The sequence below is a fragment of the Anas platyrhynchos genome, chromosome 5 (assembly GCF_047663525.1).
Source record: "Anas platyrhynchos isolate ZD024472 breed Pekin duck chromosome 5, IASCAAS_PekinDuck_T2T, whole genome shotgun sequence".
NCBI classification, from domain to species: Eukaryota; Metazoa; Chordata; class Aves; order Anseriformes; family Anatidae; genus Anas; species Anas platyrhynchos.
This window is the reverse complement of record NC_092591.1, coordinates 24,663,662-24,684,109: the sequence shown is the minus strand read 5'-3', so window position 1 is coordinate 24,684,109 and position 20,448 is coordinate 24,663,662. Positions and strand designations below refer to the sequence as shown.

The window sequence follows — 20,448 nt, the reverse complement described above, 5'->3', positions numbered from 1 at the left end:
CTGTTACCATGATACTATAGAAGTAGTTGAGGAAGTAAAGAGGAACTTACATATATTTTATTTATTTATTTATTTACAACTGCATGTGATGCTTCAGCACCACCAGACTATTGCCTTTAGAGATGCCTAACCACAGCAAATTGAAGTCCTTAATTAGTATGTTTTTTGTTTGCTTTTTCACTGTCTCACCCCAACTACAATTAATAGTGTTTAGATTTTAATATTGCCATTGGGGAAGGTGCATGGGACAAAAAGACACATTAAGTTTCCAGTCCTCACTCTTCCAATTCTCCAACTCTGGAGAACCATCAGTATTTATCAACAAAATGGCTGTATAGTGTAGTGAGAGACTTATGTAACCATGCTCATCCTAACACATTACAGATAATTAAAAGAGCAAGGAAAAAAATAAAATTCCTTTCTTGTCTAAAGCAAGTATACCCAGTAGACTTAACAAAAGTAAAGCAATAAAAGTAGTCAAGAATATGCTGTTAGGGCAAACATGCATTTAAAACAAGCCCAAACATACAGAAGCATTGTAGAAGCTAGAAAAAGGTTTTAGTCAAGTGCCCACACACAAGTTATAGCGTCTGCTAGGCTTCACAAAGGAAGAAGAATCAAACAACAAAGAAAGAAAACTGCAAAATTGATAATCTTGTGTCTAGAAGTTTGGTGTGTCATTTAGTTCTCCTCATTCCTATTCGCTTCTTGCCCTGTGATAATGGCTGTTGAAGCAGGCCCAGTCTCTGCAGCCAGGGCACAGGCATTTGGGTGAGATCTGGACAGAGCCTCACTCTAATTTTACCTGCCATACACTAAAGACTTCTGCTGGAAGCTGCTGGCTGTTTTGTCAGTTTGTTTTGTTTGAGGCCAGCATGCTTCAGTTTAAAAACCACATAATTACTCACAATGCAGTCATTTGGTACTTTAAAAAAACAGAAGGAAACTGTTTTTAGACAAGCCTCCAGTTACAGTAGCAGCAGTTCAACTGCCATCCCCCCCTTTACACACAAAAAACACAGTTTTTAAATATAAACTTAGTGTGTACACTTGTTCTACTCTCACAGGCCACGACACCCCATAATTGGAAGTTACCAAAAAGCTCCAGAACACTTTTTTTTTTTGTAATTGCTGACTCAGATCAAGTCTGCCAGCTGAGCTTTTACTTTTGCAGCTCAATACTCCTCCTCTTAACCTTATTTCCCCGTTCTTATTTCAGCTGCGGAACTCTTCCCCAGCTCTTTATTGCCCTTTCTTTCTTCCTAGTTTAGTCAGAGGTATTTAGAAAAGCCTTTGTACTCAAGCTAGTCACCAACAAATTCTGGCAACTGCTACTTTAAAGTCTCACGTATGTTGAAATTTTTAACTGCTGTTCAGCTTAGCTCAGCTGTTGCATCACTTTTAGCCAATGATTTGCCTTCTGGAGTCTCCAAGTTTGCCTGCCAGACTTAACCAGGACCATACTAGAAACTATTGAGTTTTTACTCCTACCCTTACATCAGCCCCTAGAACAAGCAGAAGAGCAAACTACCAGCTTGACCCTGTCTGTAGGAAATGGTTGATAGCACAGAAGCGCTTAGTTTGATAACACCACCACACTTTAAAGGGTTGCAAGCTACTTACAAACGTAACTACATTTTCTGAACAAGTACTATATTTTCTCTGTATATGCTGAATATTTGTTCTAGCTTATAATCAAGTTAATTGTCTTCAAAATACAATTCCTCCACCAAAACACTGTACTCTGAGCCCAGAATGATATCGGGAGCTGCAGGCAAACAAAGTTACCAGAACTAAGATGCATCCTGCAGACAGAATGAAATAATTTCAGATATTCTTTTTCCGGTGACAGCCCAGTGATAGATACAATAGGTATGCAATAGGAAGTAGGGCAAAGTAGCCCATAAAATAGGTTACAGAAGCTTGACTGAGCAGGATCAAGCAAGCGTGTATGCAGGAAAGCCCCTGCTCCCCCCCAGAGAAAAAGCAATCCAGCTTTAACAACTGAAGGCTCGTGTTCCAATTCCTGCTGCTAAATCTAGAATGAAGCAAGACTAACTTGACATTGCTGTGTGCTCAGGAACAACAAAGGGAAACAAACAAGTTCCATTTGGGATTATGCAAACTCAAAGCAATTCCACACAGCTTGTAAGACCTCACTCCAAATACGAGTGTGTTTTCCACATGAGGACTGCTTAAGTTCCCTAACACTTGATTGCAAATTGCTTCAGTTCAAATCCCTTCATCCCAATATCACTAATTCAAATTACTGTTAAAAATGCAACCATCAACAGCTTTTACTTATTGCTAAGAAACAGAACAGTTAGATGGGTATTTAACCCTGCTCGAGGTATGTTTCACTCACTCACACCTCACTGGACTCCCCATACTTGGGAAGCAAATGTTTATTACAGTAATCTGTATGTTTTAAGTATAAAGACTGCACCTAGAACACAAACCTTATCCATTCTTTAGACTTGCTTCAAAGTGGATGTACTGACATCCAGTACTCACCCTGGGCATCCCCAGAGATGGCCTATTTTAAATGGAGTGAGAGGCCTGAACACCCCTGTACCATAGCCAGGAGGGGTGTTTTTCCTGCCCCCACCCTACCTTTCAATATTAAGTTAATTAAAAACGCAGCAGAAAATAGGCTATATGAAAAAGAAAAATGCATTTAGATAACAAAAGTAAACAAGGTACTTCCCAACTGAGGTAAATCCTACAGCTATCCATAGAAACACTGTAGTCTGCAAAGGTAGACAGAGATAGAATTAACATCTTGCAACTGTTTAAACCAGAGGATGCAACATTTTTAGGAAGTTGCATGGAAATGGCCAGAGATGTGGTCACTTTACAACCCCATTTGAGGTCCAGATGATGCTGAACAATCCCTGTCAGATATAACTGCTACATAAACCTCCCTCAGGAGGCTGAGCCCCAAAAGGCACCATGATCCAGTCCTGTTATTTCACTTTACTGGAATATAAAGAGCTATAATCATACATACCTTATCTTTATTACCCACAGCAAAATCTACTCGTCCTCTCCTCAATAAGTCATTAAGCGTTGTTGCTTGCCAGATCTACAAGCTCTAGGAGACTCCTTAAACAACAAGGAGCGCAATCCTCATGCTCGGTGGTGGTTTGAGCTGTCATAAAATGAAGTTCAGAAGCTCGAGTTAAACCTGTGCTTGGCACGCGCACACCGAACAGCCACTCCGACAAGTCTCACAGCACAACCAGCCACTGCAGGCCACAGCAGCTCTTGGGCAGCTTATCAGCCATCTGCAGTTTTCATTCAGAATACACAGCTACGTACTCTGAGTACAGAGAAAAGGTCAAACTGAAGCGTTGCGGGTATTCATAATCTATTTAATAGTGGGACACCAAAAGAAGTACTACACATTTTTCTAGTGCACATTAGGTTTTGATTTAAGCAATTGCAACGGATGCAAGAATTTCTCAAAATAGTCTTCTACAATCCACATTTTACTGTATCAGTCTAGTAAGTCATACCATGATATACTCTTTGTGCTAATGGGTCTGGTGGTCTGATCGTTACCAAAGCATCCTTCCGCCCCCTACCCCTCCCCACCCAAAAATAAGTTGACAAAATTCAGCCAAGAAATTACTGTATGACATTTTAGACTCTTTTGTTGACCTAAACACAAAGGGAGCTACCAGTTATACACAACTTATGAACGATTGCTGCATTTTAAGTCTAGAAATTCTCATGCTGATACAACAAAAATATTTTATACAGTGATCAATTTTTAACGCTTTATTCATTGATTAAAAGAATATACATTTAACATAAACCATACAACATCAGTCATCAATTCAAACATTCAGCTGGTTTCCTTACATTTTCTGTCAGGAGTTTTTTTTTTTTTAATCTGATCACATTTATAAGATAAAATTCTCACCACATCTGGCATATACACACACTGTGCCAGTGGATTCACTCTACTGATGTACATATAAAATCCGCATGGTATGTGCTCACTGGAGACAAAACAGCGCACACCTGTCAAAAGGTCATTTTAATATAAGATGGTAAAACCATTTGTAAAACACATATAAACTTTTTCCATAAATAGAATCATATCTGGACATCTGTTGCATAAATTGTGTTTTCCAAAGCTTACAATATAGCAGCCAGGTCTCAGCACTGCTGGGCACCCACGTTGGCCACTTACTTTATTATTGCAGACTGTCCTTTAAACATTAAATGCACAACATTCGTACCACTTAAGACTGGGGTCAGGTGGAAGTCTCACAGAGACCACGTCTGTACCGCGGTTGCCCTGAAACAGTTAAATCGGCTTTTAAAGCCTCTCAGATATAACAAGATTTTAAAACATACTTCATGGAATGTTCTTCATGCATCATAGCAGCTCATACCTGTGATAGAACAAGCTTTGTATTTGTTTCCTTTCCTTCCTTTACATTCACTATTCACAGTGAAACAGGTGCATGTTTGTTAAGAGTTCTGAGGTTGCTGACTGAGCCACAGCACAGCTGTGTACCACAGGTCGAAATTCGACCTTATATATTACAATCTAGCAGTATCTGGCTGGCCAGAAGTTGGCCTGCCCCTGCCAGCATGTGGGCACTTCTTCGTTTTTAATCTATTCTTTGGCAGCTGACACAGGCGCTGACAGAGAAAATCCAGTGACTTGGTTGCTAGGGATTTCACGACTAACGTTTGTTTGCAGGTGTATACCTTTGTATTGAAGTCTTCGCTGTTACGCTTTTACCTCATCGGAGCGCACATTCTTGGTTTTTTTCTCTTACACTTTGGCCCAAAGCTAACTTTTAAGGAAGATAACAGAAAATGAGAATAAACTAGAACGAGTTTACAACGAACCTGAAATACTTCAGCTTATGGAGTGCATCTGGAAGTGCAGGTATCCAAAAAGCTAGTGTTTCGCACCACCGCTTAACAGAGCTAAGAAAAACGGACATCGGCAGCAAGTCATGCTTCGTAAGCTGCATGGGAAATGAAGCAAGGTGAGAGTCTAAGAATGAACAGCCCTGGATAGACTTCTCTTCCTTTTAAGCCTATTAAGTTGCACACTACCAGATTAAGCAAACAATGACAGCAGAGAAATCTGCTGTGCTATGGATATGGATATTAAAAACAGTTGGCTCCTGAGTGCAGAACTCCGATATAATAGTAAAATCATTCAAAACACAGTTACTCGATAAAAGTAAAGTTAGCCGGCAACCTCAGACAGCCTTTGGCTGTATCCCGGTAAGGTTTGGTAGACAAGTCCATTAACCGTGAAAACCCTAAACACTGCCACTTTCAGCTTCTAAACCAATACCCGACTACGTTCTTTGATCAAGAAGTAGAATACACATATGTAATTCTATATAGCTAATACTGATTAAACACAGCACAAAAGGGGTTAATTCACGCTACTGAAAAAACATAATAGAACCCTACTTGCATATGTAACCACAGGAATTGTAAATAAGGAGCTAAATGCCTTCACTGAAGCTTTGCATCTCTCTGTAAAAATGACGAGTTGGCTCAGTGAAGACACTGAGCAGTTCTATGTCCATCACTGCGTGCCAAGGCCGACCCAATCCGAGAGATACTTGCTCAATGAGATTATGCACTGGATCCACGTCCTGATCAGCCAGTTCTCCTTGGTCGAAATCAATGCTTTCTTCTGTGACTTCAAGAACTTTCAGATCAGAGCCACGAAGACGAGCAATTGCAATAAGATTATGAGCCCAAACTGTGTAACCTATGGGGAAATAAAAACAAAAGTTGCTCTGTAACTTCACTCAAGGCATTTTTTACACAAGTATTTAATGCCAGAACATCAAAGCATCCTTCCCAACTTCTTTCGGCATCTTCTGTCTGGCAGAATCATCTTCTGTCTGGCAGAATCCTCCTCATGATTTTTTTGTTGTTGGTGCAAGTAAAAAAAAAAACAAAAAACAAAAAAACATCTCCATTTAGATTTTAAATAAGGAAGTATCAAAAAGGTTTTTTAACAAAGCTTTTCCACATCTATTTTTTTCCACCATTTGTACCAACTTCTTTGCTACAAAATAAGTTGTAAATACAACTTCAAGCCTTCTGTGATCTACTTATAAATAAGTCAAAGAAGTGACTAATCAACTATTGGTTATTATACAACTATATAATCAAGTTGTATCAACTATTCAAGTTAATATATAAAAGAACCACTTTAAAACTGTGTTTCAGCTAGAAAAAGTTAGCTTTTGTTGCATTAGAAGTGGACTTAATAGAGGAAAAAACAAACAGAAGCCTCTCCAGGAAATAGGTCATACCAGCACCAAAAAAATAATAATCTACATAGATCTTGTTATTCTAGCTGGAATTAAACATAATTATAAAGCTTCCCTCTCTTCCCATTAGCATATATTAGCACCCCTTTTTCAAAACACTCGCAGCTACCTGCTCTTTTCCAACAGTTTGCTGTATCCTCGCTAAGGCAAATGTTGAGCTCCTCCCTGTCCAGGCACAACATAAACTATTTGGGAATTTCCCCTGTTTTGGGAAGTCTGCAAGCCAACCCTTCCCTTGCAAAAAAAAAGAAAAGGCTCATTTCTGCCTTTGTCATCGTCACAGGCACCATGCTTCCTGGTGGGATGCCCACTTGGAGGATAAGGCAAGCTGCAGTCTGCACAGAATTTGAACTGGGAAAGTTCACTGCTGAAGGAATCAACAAGGCAAGTACCACACTCTACGTGCTAGTGAATCAAAATAAGACAGCTAATTAAAGAATGAGAAAAACTGAAGTTAAAGAAATAAAGAATTTCCCATTCTACTTTTTCCTACTTTTTTTTTTGTTGCTAAGGTCTCCTGTAAATATGCTGCTCAAGGTACTTTTTTTTTTTTTAAACAAGAAACCCTGCAACACCTAAATGGCTCATTTCTAGGACATTAACCACTTAAAAGGTATGAATTCCAGTGATTTTCACTGGCTGATACTTTACCTCTAGTGCAACAGTCACGGATGATGAACCTGCAAGGTTGCAGGATATTAAACGCAATGGAAAACTGCACCTCTATGAATTACATTTCTAGCAGACTTGGAAGGAGCTCACAACACCTTACAGTTGTCTTGACTTTTTCCTTGCTGGTAAAAGTGTCAGCTTTAGTTTTGCTCAGGGACAGAATACAACAGAGGATAGGTAATACAATATGTTTACAGTACAAACAATCTTGGAACCCCACACAAGGTGTCCTTCTCTTAAGAAAAAAGGAAAAAGGGCTCCAGCATGTCTGGATGGGGTGGCTCCTGATTTATAACTCCTGATCCCTCTGGCTATCCTATTGTCCCCTTCTCATCCCAAAAGACCACACACTCCTCACACTGCTCCTTCATGCTGCAACAAGTATTGAATACCCTTCACTCTGCCCCTGAAGATGGGTTCCTTGGTGGAATGATGATACCACTTCCCACAGGAGAAAGGAAAAAATCATGAGCTATCCAAGGAGAGCATCCTTAGAACATTTTCTTCCTTCCTTCTTTGGTCACTGCCAAGTGGCAGCCAAAGCTATCTGCAAATTAAAGACTTCTTCAGAGCAAACTAAAAGCATAAGAGGGAAAACCAAAAACCTGTGGAAAATACTGGAAACTGAAGAACAACCATTTCTTGTCTAAATATAGATGAAACCCGTGCCCTTACAAATAGAGCAAGTTATGGCTCCTCAAACAAATACACCTATTTGTTTTTTCTTTCCTGTAGAACACTTGATAGTATCACAAAAATACAAGTAGCACCAGAGACCACTGCTTGGTAAGTCTCAGAAAATACAGACGTGAGGATAAGATGCTGTACTGAAGAGTCACAGCATTCTAGATCTTTCCTCCTAGCCACATTTTTCTCACCATAACTACTCAAGAAAAAAGGTGCTTGTGCTACACCACCTGAGAAGTCACATTCACAGCTTAAAGATGAGGCGTTTATAAGGAGCTTTGCTACCTTCTACAAGGAAATGGGAAGAACCTGGATTTCAAAATCAGAGCAAGGGTGATGTCTGGCCGTTCTCTCCTCCAGGTATACAAAGAAGCTCTCCAAAGAAGGACAATGCAGTAAGAATTTGATTACATAGAACTGCAGAAGGTGTTTGCTTTCCCAATGCTCTGCACAGAGCAATATATCCTACTGAACAGACGTGTTTTGACATTAGAAGATACTTACACTTGATGATCAGGTATTTTATCATCTTTTGAAATTTGGATCAGATTAGAATAATTTCCTATGGTAGAAGGATAACTTAAGTTTTGGGTTGTTTGTTGTGTTTGATTATTTTCTTTCCTTTTAAGAAGGTCCTAAAACTTTTATCCAAATGTTAAAGAAACTGTTAAAATCTACTCTTTTACAAAGTGGCACAGTCATATGTCAATCTCCAAAGTCTGTCAGTGAAACTATAAAGGGGAGACCACTGGATTGATTCTTTTTCTCCACTGATTTTCAGTAGAAGACAGCAAAAACCTTTTCCTAGCAGATACAACAGAACCTTCCGCCTTCAACCGAGATCCAAATGTACTCTCTCTGCAGCTGATGATCTCTCCTGTTTGTGCTGAGTAACTGGGAATTCACTCCTGCAAGCTGCCTGAGGAAATGGGCATTCACTCTCATGCAGCAGAGCACGGAGTCATCACTTAACTCCTTCATGTAGCAACAAGTTTGGTCTCGGTAAGCCAATTCCAGCACAAAAATAACTACTCTGCATTATTTCAGTTGCCTCACATGTGCCAAATGATTCTATCTTCTAACAAGTACTGTAGAGTTCACAGAGCTGAATATAAATGTGCCCTTATTTGATTTGGGATCATACAGCAAATAAGTGGGATAAACCTAGCTCTGTATACTAGTGAAACCAATGCACTCAGCAAGGCAACCTCCTCTGCATTAATTTATTTCCCCACTCTTCAAGTAGAGAAGTCTCAAATTTTGTTCACCACCTTCATCTGCTGCCAAGGCCTTACCAACTGGTAAGAGACTTCCTCCCTTCAGCCCTGGGGCACTTAACCCATGTTATTTACACAAACAGGAAGCACAATTATCTAATCTTAACAGCCCGTGAGCTCAGTACCCACAGCAAGCACCTACAGTGCTCACGTTCACATGCCTGGCCACCTGGTGGAACAGCACAATGCAGGCCACTTCCAGGACAAGCCTCCTTGAACGCTCAGTTCTTCATTATCCCCTGTTCTGTGAGCAGCCTAACAAAATCCTGAGTGACCTCTCATGAAAGGTTAGCAAGCTACAAGAATGTTTAGAACACGTACACAGATAAAAAAACTTCCTATTTTCAAACAAAAATACCAGTAGAAGGTACAACAGCTTGTACAGCAACTGCATAGCAGGCTTCTGAACAGCATTCTTACTAAAACACATCACAAGAAAGGATGAAGCATTCTAAGTATATCAGTCACATACTAAGCTCATGCAATGTATTACCTACCATGAACAGCTAGGAGAGACAGTCTTGTGCACCTCCAGGCTAGTAAGACAAGTGGATCTTCATTCAGGTTGTCGCTAAGATCTGGGAAGCCAGACATATCTATCACATCATTCATTAGTATAAAGTGAGTGAGGAACTTGTCATACTGCCTGGATATGAGGTCAACAACAGCTCCTGAAACACAAGTGATGTAGCTGTCAAAGTGAATCCTCTCTAGGGGGATACTGGGCTTAAGAATCCTTAGCATATCATCACTCTTGACATCAAAAGCCATTATGTAGACCCGAAGATTGGTGCTGTTGCGTGTCAGCGCCTTCCAATTCTCATCTTCTGGCATACTGTCCAATGACTTGTGCATTATGGAAACACTGTGGACCAGGAGAGACAGTCGATGCAAAGGCACATGGTTGCTATCAGCCAGGACTCTTGCCATTTCAGCTGTAAAATCACAGAAATCCAAAGCGAGTGAACGCAGATTCACAAAACGCTCCAATTCGACTGCAGTGATAAGAGTGGTGTTACCAGGGATGTGGTTGTCCAATAAGCTCAGGTGTTCCATGGTGTTGGCTATGGGGTTTGACAAGGAGGCCAGTGATGTGGGAGTTACTATTTGCAGCATGAACCCACAAGACAGCCATTTCAATTGCCTGCTGTTGCCTAATATCTCTTCAAACAGCTGTTGTATTCTGCAAGGAAACAAAACAGACAATGATGCTGTTAGACACGGTTTAGTCTTACCAATTGCTTACCACTCTTTTTTATTTTTTTTGTTCAAGAATTAGTCTTCTTTCATTTATGGCCTTTTTCTGCAGAAGGTGCTACTGTTGGAGTTCTTGTGAACTACCACAGTTAGAACCCAACACGCTGCAAACTTCCCACTGTGCTTTAATCACCACTGCACTTAAATGGTTAAAAACTGAACTGACTTGAAAAAAAATAAGTACTTTGCTTTTTCCAAAACAGTGGTGCACTACGACCCTTCATTTCATACTTCTGAGCACAGATCCCAGCACACACTAACACCCTCCCACACACACGTTAAGGTCATGCAAGTAAGAAGACCTGTAATGCATTAAAAACAGTTCTTAATTTTTTAAAACAGCTCTTCGTAGTTGCTGACCTCCCTAGTACGGCGAATTCAATATGGAAAAAATAATTTTCATTGAAAAGTTGGAGAAGATTGCCTTTGAACATATGTTAGAATGATAGAAACCAATCGCTTTATTTTCCTCACAGGGTAAGGAACAAATACCTAAGAAGATTCTTGAAATAACTCTGAATGTACAGCTGACTGGATTCTCACTGTCAACAGCTTCAAATTTTACCGACACAGCTTGGACATGGGAACACGACAAACCCAGATTACCAGTGCCAGAATCACTTGGGACTGCTGGAGCCCTCATGTGATTTATCGCACTGTATGATTATACCATGCTCACTGTGATGCATCCCACCTCTCCTGCCCATTTATTGTTGTAATGCACAAATGTTCTTTAATTTAGCTATTTAATTCAAGAATGCATGGAAAGTATTTTAAAGTAAAATTTTGAATAAACAACAATAGCATGGCCAAACCCTACCTACTTCCTGGAAAGCAGCATTTTTTCAATCCTCATCCCTCACCTACTGAGGCTCCAAATAATCTTCTTGCCCCAATGACAAGTAGTCTTTGAGCACGTACATTTTAGGATGCATATATACACATATTTGATCTCAAACCCCAGCCAGCCAGAAGGAACACTCAGCATCTAAAGGAAGCAATTGAGCCAGGCTACAACAGGTTCACAAAACTTCAAGGAATATGGTAAAAATAAGAAAAAAAAAAACCCTCTAGTATAAAACTAGCAGAAATCTTTGTGCTTCAAATTTGTACAAAATTGTTATTCTTATCCACCTATCTTTAATCAAGGTACCATCCAGACAAAATTAAAGGCTCTGTATCCTGACTGACAGCAGAGAAACTAACACCTTAAGAGGGATAGAAAGAGAGTTGTAATTCTCAGAGATTTCCTCACATTTCCAAACACTTGTAACTTTGACCTCCTAAGCCAGAGGTGGCTTTCTGTCTTTAGTAACCATCAGGAACCTCACTTCCACGAATTTACCTAGTCACCTCTTTAAGAGGAGCTTTTGCAATTGTAAAAGGCCTGCCTTTTCTTTGTACGCAGAACAGTTGGCGTGATTGTCATTTATCAGTTATATATCTCAATAGTTTCCAACATTTTGCCTAGTACAGTCATCAGGTTTATATACACTGCAGATCTTCTAGATTGTCTCCAAGTATTTTTTATTTTATATTTTTTTTTAACTGAGGACTGGCAACAAAAATTAAACAGCTTTAAACAACAGGTCAAGAATTACAAATAACGCATTTTTACTATTTTACTCCTAAATTTTTTTGGAGTTCAGATGAGAGCTGTTTGATCCTGGCAATGTTTGTTTGGGGTCTGTTTCTGCCAAAGCTTAAATTTAAGGCAGATTCTCTGATGATCACTCAAAGGAAAAGGTTCTACCACAGGAACCTCTCTAATTTCTCCCACAACAAACAGAGACTCTTCTCTCCCTGCTCTCATCGCAGTAGCTTGGAAAGGTGACGTAACATTTACAGTGATACCTCAAAAGTGTACTTAATCAGTCCCCTTTGCTCCTTGTAAAGAACAGTTAATGGGATGTTCCCCATCAGCCTGAAACCTACCACACTGGAGAAAACTACCTCAGCAATAAAAACCTCAAAATAAATTACTGTTACAATTAATGCCAGAGGTAGCACTTTCAGGCAGAGGACAGACCAAAGGCTGACTAACTGTTTAAGCCCCAGAAGTCCTGACAGGTACTGAAGTACCTTGATGGCCCCAGACAGGAAGCAAACCTGTAAGTAAGGCCCATTTGTTTAATTAAAGACCACCAATTAATTAGTTTAGTAAGAGAAGCTAAACTGCTTCTTTTGGAAACCAAACTACCTAAGCCACGTGGATCAATCACGGAAACACTTCAGAAAACAAAACTTTTACACATATACCCCTTGCTCTGCTCAAGACAAATGCATTGTTTCCGACGAACTTCCACACAGTAATGAACTGAGGTCTAAAGAGAATTTTAGGAAGCATCCAGGGACACATACACAATACAGAAAGAGAAAAAGCATTACAAAGCCATATATTGTACATGCTGATCACTACAAAAGGGTGATTTTGGAAACATAATCCAAGGCCTCCTAGCCCTGAGAACAACCCTTAGAACGTTCCCCCTGGCAAAGACCAATAGCTCTGTGCTGGCTAAGATTTCACCCGTGGCCTGTGACATTCATCTCAATGCTGCGGACTTGAGGAAGTGCTGGGTTTTCTTCCCTGTTTGGACTGTAGGAAGTTCCTGAAACAGCTACTAAGGTTTACCACCATTTGGGTTCCTAAATCTTCAACCACCAATAACATTGCCTCCATAGGTTGCCCAGTATTTTGCAGTGTTAGCTGTCAGCACCCACGTTTTTCAACTTCAGAGATGCAAACATCTTACATCTTCTTAGTCTTGCCTTCTGCACTTGGGATTTACTTCCTGAAGTATATGCTGCTAATGCTGACGAACTTGAGAATGCTGAATAAAACACTGCCAATTTTCTTTTAATTTAGAAAAGAGCTAGTGGGTCCCAAAAGACACTGCTTTATTCTAGCAAAACAAACATAAGCAAGGTAGCATTTATTTGCTCATTCCAAAATGTGCAAAGGTCAATATTCATGTAAAAAACTAACCTCACATTAGATAGTTAGTTAATTTTGAACAGTTTATGGCTATAAAGTATGCATAGTAATTTTTGTTATTTGTTTGAAGAAATATTTGTGTGCTCAGCTGAGTAAACATCTGCTTAGATGGTTCTCTTTAAGCCCCTTGGCCATGATTTGATTATGTATTTATGTTTTCACAAAGGATATGAAAATGGGGCTTTTACCAAATCGGCCTAATACCTGCAGGCAGCACTATAATACAAATCTTAATTTCAAAATGAAGAAGTTAGAGTAATTTAAAGAAAAGGGGATAACGAAGACACATATCTGCATTCACACTGATGTCCAAGTTTAAGTCAGGACCAAACATTTAGTTTGACATTAGCATTCACATATGTATATAGAGCTGATAGTATATCTAGGCTAGTTCTCAAAACCACTTAAAAATAAACAGTAACAGTCTAGAGTGGCTGTACTTACACCTCTCTGCAGCTACTGGGAAGAAGATGCTTAAGCTGGCACAAATTAAAGTGATCTATATGACAAGTTCTGGAATTACTAAAACTTGTTCGCTTAGTTAGCATCACTCTTCAGGGGCAACTTATTCCAGAAGTCAGTAGCTTTTTTAACTGTATTTCACCACTTCCAAAAAAAAAAAAAAAAAAAAAAACTAGTTATTCAAAGTAAAGACTGTAATGTAATTATGGCAAGCTAAAATACAACTCTGAGACTAAACAAGCATGCCGTGAGCTAAGATCTTTCAGGAATTCTACAAATACCTAACCTAGTTTTGTGACACGACTTAAAATAAGTTGTCGGTGCTTATGTCCTCTTTCAAGTTTACTTCCTACACATATTTCACAAGAATTGAGGACATCGGATTACTTCCTTTTCTCGTTTTTTCACATACAACAATTGTAGAGGTGCTGGTAACAAATCCCTGTTCCTCCTCCTGTTTTGTTTTCATAATTTAATATTGTTTCTAGAACACAATGAAAAGAAGAAAGAAGAGATTCTCACCCTGCTGAGAAGGAGAAAAAACAAGCCACAAAACCAGACTACTTCATGAAAATACTAGAAACTAAAAATCAACTCAATTTAAGAATTACATTCTAATCCTATTAAAAAAGCTTTCTCAGTTACGCGTTTCAGACAGGAAAAAACATTATTTTTAACATACTTGACGATCTATAAATACAACTTACTGCTTAATCTTTTTGCCATCAGGGTCAACCTTTCCGAGGTATGTATTTGATATACTTCCGTGCTGCTGCAGAATGCTTATATCCCCAAAGAGACTTAACTTCTGGAGGTTCCTATTAAACAAAGAAACAAAAAGGAATCTTTATATAAGGTTAAAGCACTGTAAGGAATCATTCTGGATAAAACAAGCACAGGCAGCAAGAACACATTATTGCATGGAACATGTAACGTCTTCTGGGAAGCATCCTTCTGCCCTAGAGTACAGGCACGTATGGAACGACAGGAATTGAGGCTGAAGCATAAAGGGGAAGAGGGATATACAAACTGCTGGATCCAGCTGTAAAGCAAATGCCAGTTTTCAGTGACCACAGAGGAGTGTTTTCAGCAAGCCATCACTATCAAGAAGTTTTCTATCAGCACTTTCACGTACTCTTAGAACATGCGTATTACATTTCACAGATGGAAACATCAGATACCTACTTCTTTTTAACACCTAACACCAAACTTAACACCCAAGTAGAATTCAACTGCTAGAAACCCTGCCTGAGCGCTTACATATGGCAACTGGGTTATAAATGGGGGCCCAAACCTTCCTCAACTGAAGTAACACAAACTTCAGGTGAAAGCTGAGCAAAAGCTCCTCGCTCCCCAGTGTTTGATTTCTATCACGCTGAAGTAGGAAATATCAGAACAGCTTCTATCATCAGTCAACAGAAGAGAACGACTGGTCCACCACGAGACAATTTAAATTTCTAGAAGGAATACCTAAAAAGTGAAAGAACCTCTAAGTTTACCCTGGACTTGTCTCAGTGTGCTAGACAGTCAGTTTCCCTTTCCCCAGCACAGTTTGCTTCTGACTCGCATCTTTGCTATCCCCTAAAAAAAGATCAAACAACAGATATGAAAATGATAGCAGTTTTAGAGGAGCTGTTTGTGGCTTTTTTTTTTTAAACCGACTACACATTGTATGTTAATACTTCAGACCGGCTTTTAGGAAGATGCAAAACAATCACAAATCTCAAAGCTAGGGAAGCTCTGGTGCCAGTTCGCTGCCCTCCTAGTACGAGCAGATGTTCTACCAACAGAAGAAAGCTGTCAAGTAGTCAAGCTTTCAGTTTAAGTATGAATTGCAGGCTATAATTGGTATCGATCATAAATAACCGTTTACCTGTTTTGAAGTATTAAATAACCATAGACTAGTTCCCTGAAATCTCTCTGCTGTCTCACCTGCTACTTTTCTTCTACAGATAAATGAAGATCCACAGGCTTCCTATCAAGTCAGACAAAATCTAGGAGTTGCTCCAGTTATTTACAGCCATTTCAGAAATTCTAACACTTCAGTGTTTTAAATACAAGACTACTGTCTTGTCTTGTGATACTGGAATATAACTGAGCCCCGACCACACGCACAATATTTGATAAATCTGACTCAGCCAATGCCTGATCCTAGCTGAAGAATAAGGTTGGCAAGGAAAACTGAAGACACTGGCAACACCACCGGGAGTATTTTGTGCTTTTCTGTCGCCTACAGCTTTTGAGGAAAGTCTGGTGTGGCAGGGAAAGCAGCAGAAGCATCCACCTGGTGTGCAAGGCAGTGCTCACAGCCAATACTATAATTAGACTTTTATCTTCTGATCTCAGGGACTTAAATCTGAGAGCTCAGACAAAATGCAACCTTCAGAACAATTCTGATTCACCTGCATATTCACATCCCACACAGGTTTCGTTTGGTGCCACCCAGACCCCAGCGAATGTTACTGCAGATCAGTGTCAATTTTAGAGCTACTGAGCTACAGGACAGACAAAACACGATTTATTGGTACCCCCCAGGTTTCCTACATCTACCTGACTGCTATTTGTGCACTACAGAGACCCAGATAAAGTTTTCCACCTCAAAACTTGGCCAATGAAAACATTCAATTATTGTTCCATGCACAGCACAGTTGTTACCACCACAGTCCAAATCAGTATTAGATTTTTGTTACTATTTGTAGTACCCTATAATCTCCACGGCATTTGGCTCACCTCTCATCCTTATTTCATGAGGTTAGTGAAGTCCATTGCTGCTTAAACAAATTTATTTAGGCATTAACTGTTGTCTTTTGCTGAAAGTCATAGTGGCAACTTAATCCTACGTTCTGTGTATAACCACCGCTGGGGAAACATCCTCTTTTCTATTTAGTATTTTTATTAAATATTAACCATTCATTTTCCACTAGCTCAAAAAGCATACTACAGGTACCAAGCCTCTTACTATGCTCCTTCTTCAGGTTTGGTGGGCCTTTATGAACATCCATCCTCCACCTTGCAATGCAAAAGGAATCAAAAAGGGCCTTGCTTAGATTCAACAGGAACAAAGTGCTAAGGCACATATTGCGTTATCAGATTCCTACCCCAATTTCAGCTGCCTGCTTAGGATGACAGAAGAGAGTTATTAGAAAGCCCCAAACACAGATGCAGTCTCCTCTTCTGAATGATTCACACAATTCTGGCAACTCCAAGGTAGATACCATACTTCACTTAAACTCGCTGGTTTACTACAATCTGCATTTTTGTTTCCACAGCACAGATCAAGCAAATCACACAAACGAACACGCTGCAGATGAAAGGGGGGAGGATCAATACCTTCCTGCCCTCCTCTTTAAGCAGCCAGAGGAGAATCTCTACTTCAGGCCTTCACAGTTACATAAAAGAGCAGTCTACAGCTGATGATCAGTCCCTGCCAATTAGCTACTGTACACACTGAAATGACTCACGGAAAGTTTGTCACCCTCCCACCTGCCTTCCTGAACTTAGTTTTGAAAGACCAGCTTGTGAAGGCACAGATGATTAGGATCCCTTAAGAGCCAGAGAGAAACAACTTGTCCCTCCTGATATTGTTACACGAGGCACCTCCACAGTTTGTATTTTTTTTTTGTAATAGGAAGTAGAATATCAAGTGCTTAAATAATACATTTTTATTTTGTTTCGCTTGCTGTCAACAGAACTGCTTGCAGAAAAGCTAGAGATGGCTACAAACATCACTTTAGTACACTTCAATTAAAGAAATTACAGAATTACAGAACTCATCTTGGTTTCAGTGCTATTAAAGCAGCATTTAGGAGTAATACTCTGTCACTTGCAGAACAAAGTTTGTGTTGATTTGAGCTCTACCTCAACTGCATGAGGGACCTTGAACGTACCTTTGTGGATGCTGAGTGCCAGCAGAAATACCTATCATAGTATTATCAGGTGTTTTGAACTGTGTGCCTGCAGCTGAGTTTACTTCCTTCATTCCATCAGAATTAGTAAAGGCTGCTCCAAAGTATTTTTCTAGAGACTTAACATGCAGAGTTGATTAGAAATCAGCAGCTTTGTACTCTACAGAAAGTACTTTTATTAGCAAAAAAAAACACCACATCATCATTCCCCTGTACCCAAGAGGACATCCAGAAATTGCATTACTTCTAGTCATTACTTTAGTCTTCTCTTAGGTCCTGTGGTATTACAAATCCTCAAGGAATTCTACAGCCATTTAAAGAACATTTTTCCTGAAAGGAGGGGGTTGTTACTGTATTGTTTAATAATAGATTTAAAAGCCTACAACAAGATTACACAGTTAAGAAACGGCACACAATTTCACAAAAGCAGATTTTTTCCTCTCTAGTTTGAAGTGCAAGATGGAAGTTCTTTGAATTTCTCTGCCAAAAAAAAAAAGCTATCACAGAGGCTGACAAGAGTTATGAAAGAATCATCCCGTTTTAAACTTAATTCCGAAAGGAATGCATTTACTGTGATTCAGCCACTGGCCAAGTTAAAATGCTGCTGTTTCCTTTAGTTTGGAAATTACAATCCCTATCCCATGTAGGAGAACACATGAAGGAATTAATCGTTATCCTTGTGCTGCAGAGCAGAGAAATAAGGTGAGCGGCCAGCAGTCACTCCACAGATAAAATGAAAAAGCATCAAGGCAGGTGAGGATGGCTCTGGCTTAGAGGTGAGAGCCAAGCAGCAACTTGGCACCTTACTGTTCCTTCCCACCATGTTTCAATCTTAAAACCCTACCTGAAAAGCTAAAGCACAACATTCTACACACAAACTAACCAGTTGCCTTGCAAGGAAACCTTTAGAGAAAAAAAAGTGTTATTCAAAATGCAATTCTGAGTAGACTAAGTGCTTAATGTAAATCCCCCACTCGTTTTTCAGTTGCTCACCAAAAAAAGACCCCGCTGTAATGACGAGGCACTGTGTGTTCCCCAGTCAAACCTTATTCATTTCAAAACAAAAGAACAGCGTGCAAGCGATCTGAAGACATCAGGAAAGTACAGTAATGCAAAATCCTATCCAAGTTGGTGGCTTTCCACCTCTATCTTACTGCTGAAATTATCTCCAGAGAACAGGTAGTGGAGAAAGAACTACTGCTAGTATTTTGCTGCACTCTCAGCCACGCTGTACATACAAAATCTGTAAAAACAACTCCAGAAAGCAGTGTCCTTGCAGAAGCTGCAGATAAGGCTGCAGAGAATGCAGAAAGTAAAGTATGCCAGGAGCCTTCGCACAACACATTTGACAGCCTCGCATTTTAGTGAGGCAGCGGAAAAAAACATTCTTTTTTTACTATTATTTTCCCCTATGAAACTCCTAGGGGACACCTCCTGGGGATTTCAACCTTCCAAGTCCATTTGGCAGAATTTGCCTATGATCTGATCGTCGCCAGCACCACTTAAACACTTTTTTCATTCAGGACGCCAGTCAGATTTCCCAAAAATATGACTGTTAGGCGAAAGCTCCCCCTGCAAGGCAGCAGGAGGCTGGCGGAGGCGGGTGGGACCCGCACCCCGAGGACTCACAGGGCAGGGACTCCAGGCGAGCTGTGGCCTAGGAGCAGCTTTCGGAAGCCAGCCCCAGCAGCTGCCCCTGGGGAAGTACCTGCGGGGCACAGCGCCGGAGAGGAACTGAAAGCGAGACCTCACACAGCCCGTTTGCATCGGGCCCAAACGGGCGAGGAACCGCGTTTAAAGCCCTCTGGGTGCGCTGCAAGCCCGAGGAGAGGGCAGGGAGGCCCCGGCCTGCTCCACAACCCCTCCACAGGCCTGGAGGAGCTGGGGCTGCCCCTCAAGCAGCCCCCCCCGCCCCCCAGCTTCCCAGCGGGTACCAGCACACCCTGCCCCTTCACCCTACGGCAGCAGGATAAAAAAATAAAATAAAAATAAACCCTTTTCTGTGAGAAACCCCCCCCCCAGGGCGCTACCTGTTGTTGCGGACGCTGCTCAGGACGCACAGCACCAGCTCCAGGTATGTCCGCAGCAGGTCCAGCCAGCGGGGGCACAGCGGCGGCGGCGCCTCCCCGGCCCCCCCCGCCTCCGCCGCCGAGGCCGCCGCCGCCGCCACCGGGCCCTCGCAGCCTCCCCCCCCGGCCGCCCCCCCCGTCACGGCAGCCGCGGGGGAGGGGCAGGCGCTGGGGTAGTTGTCGGCGGCGAACTGGACGCGGAGCTCGCGGACGAACCAGCCGCACTTGCGCATGAGGAACTCGAGGCGCGGGCGCTCGGCCGGCGAGACGCGGAGGCTGAGGCGGAGGCGCGGCCAGAGGGCCGGGTAGAAGAGGCACTCCCGCCAGTGCGAGCAGGCGGCCGAGGCCCGCAGCCGGTCGGGGCCGGCCAGGAAGGAGAAGATGTGCACCACCAGCTCGCTGGGCAGCGAGCCGGCGCCCACCGCCTCCCCGCACACCGACATGCCTGCAGCCGGCACGGGCCCTGCTGCGGCTGCGGCGGCGGCCACGGGCGGCGGTGGCGGCGGCCCCGGCCTGGCCTCGGGCTCCTGCGACAAAAACAACAACATCAATGACAAGGCGCAGGGGGCGGGCGCCCGCCGGGACGCGGCTCTGCCGGCACGCACCACGCCGAGATGAGGAGGGGGGGGGGAAACAAGAGGAGGGTCCGGCCCGGCCGCGCTTTGTGGCTGCGGGGAGGGATCGGGGAGCCCCCCCCCCCGCGGGCGCGGAATGGAACGCGCCGCCGTTCGAATGGCGGGCGGGGCCGGCCCAACGGCCTGCGCGGTGAGGGGAGGGGAGCGGGGGGGGGGG

General features: G+C 41.9%; 1 protein-coding gene across 1 annotated transcript; it reads right to left on the bottom strand.

Moving 5' to 3' along the window:
• Window positions 1-3,768: 3,768 nt before the first annotated feature.
• On the bottom strand, window positions 3,769-20,332 carry FBXO33 (F-box protein 33). The gene is made up of 4 exons (XM_027448586.3): window positions 19,618-20,332; window positions 14,390-14,500; window positions 9,466-10,151; window positions 3,769-5,761 (listed from the first exon to the last, which is right to left on the bottom strand). The coding sequence occupies exons 1-4, from the start codon at window positions 20,202-20,204 to the stop codon at window positions 5,490-5,492; spliced, it is 1,656 nt and encodes a 551-aa protein (XP_027304387.2). The 5' UTR covers window positions 20,205-20,332; the 3' UTR covers window positions 3,769-5,489.
• Window positions 20,333-20,448: the final 116 nt, after the last annotated feature.

What these genes read in the sequence shown, in the direction of transcription:
- FBXO33 (XM_027448586.3), bottom strand. Translation starts at nt 20,204, where the DNA reads ATGTTGTTGTTTTTGTCGCAGGAGCCCGAGGCCAGGCCGGGGCCGCCG. An exon ending in AGCAGCGTCCGCAACAACAG is followed by an intron (nt 14,501 to 19,617) that starts GTAGCGCCCTGG and finishes TTTGTTTAATAG; the next exon opens with GAACCTCCAGAAGTTAAGTC. An exon ending in GTCTCTCCTAGCTGTTCATG is followed by an intron (nt 5,762 to 9,465) that starts GTAGGTAATACA and finishes ATTTCCCCATAG; the next exon opens with GTTACACAGTTTGGGCTCAT.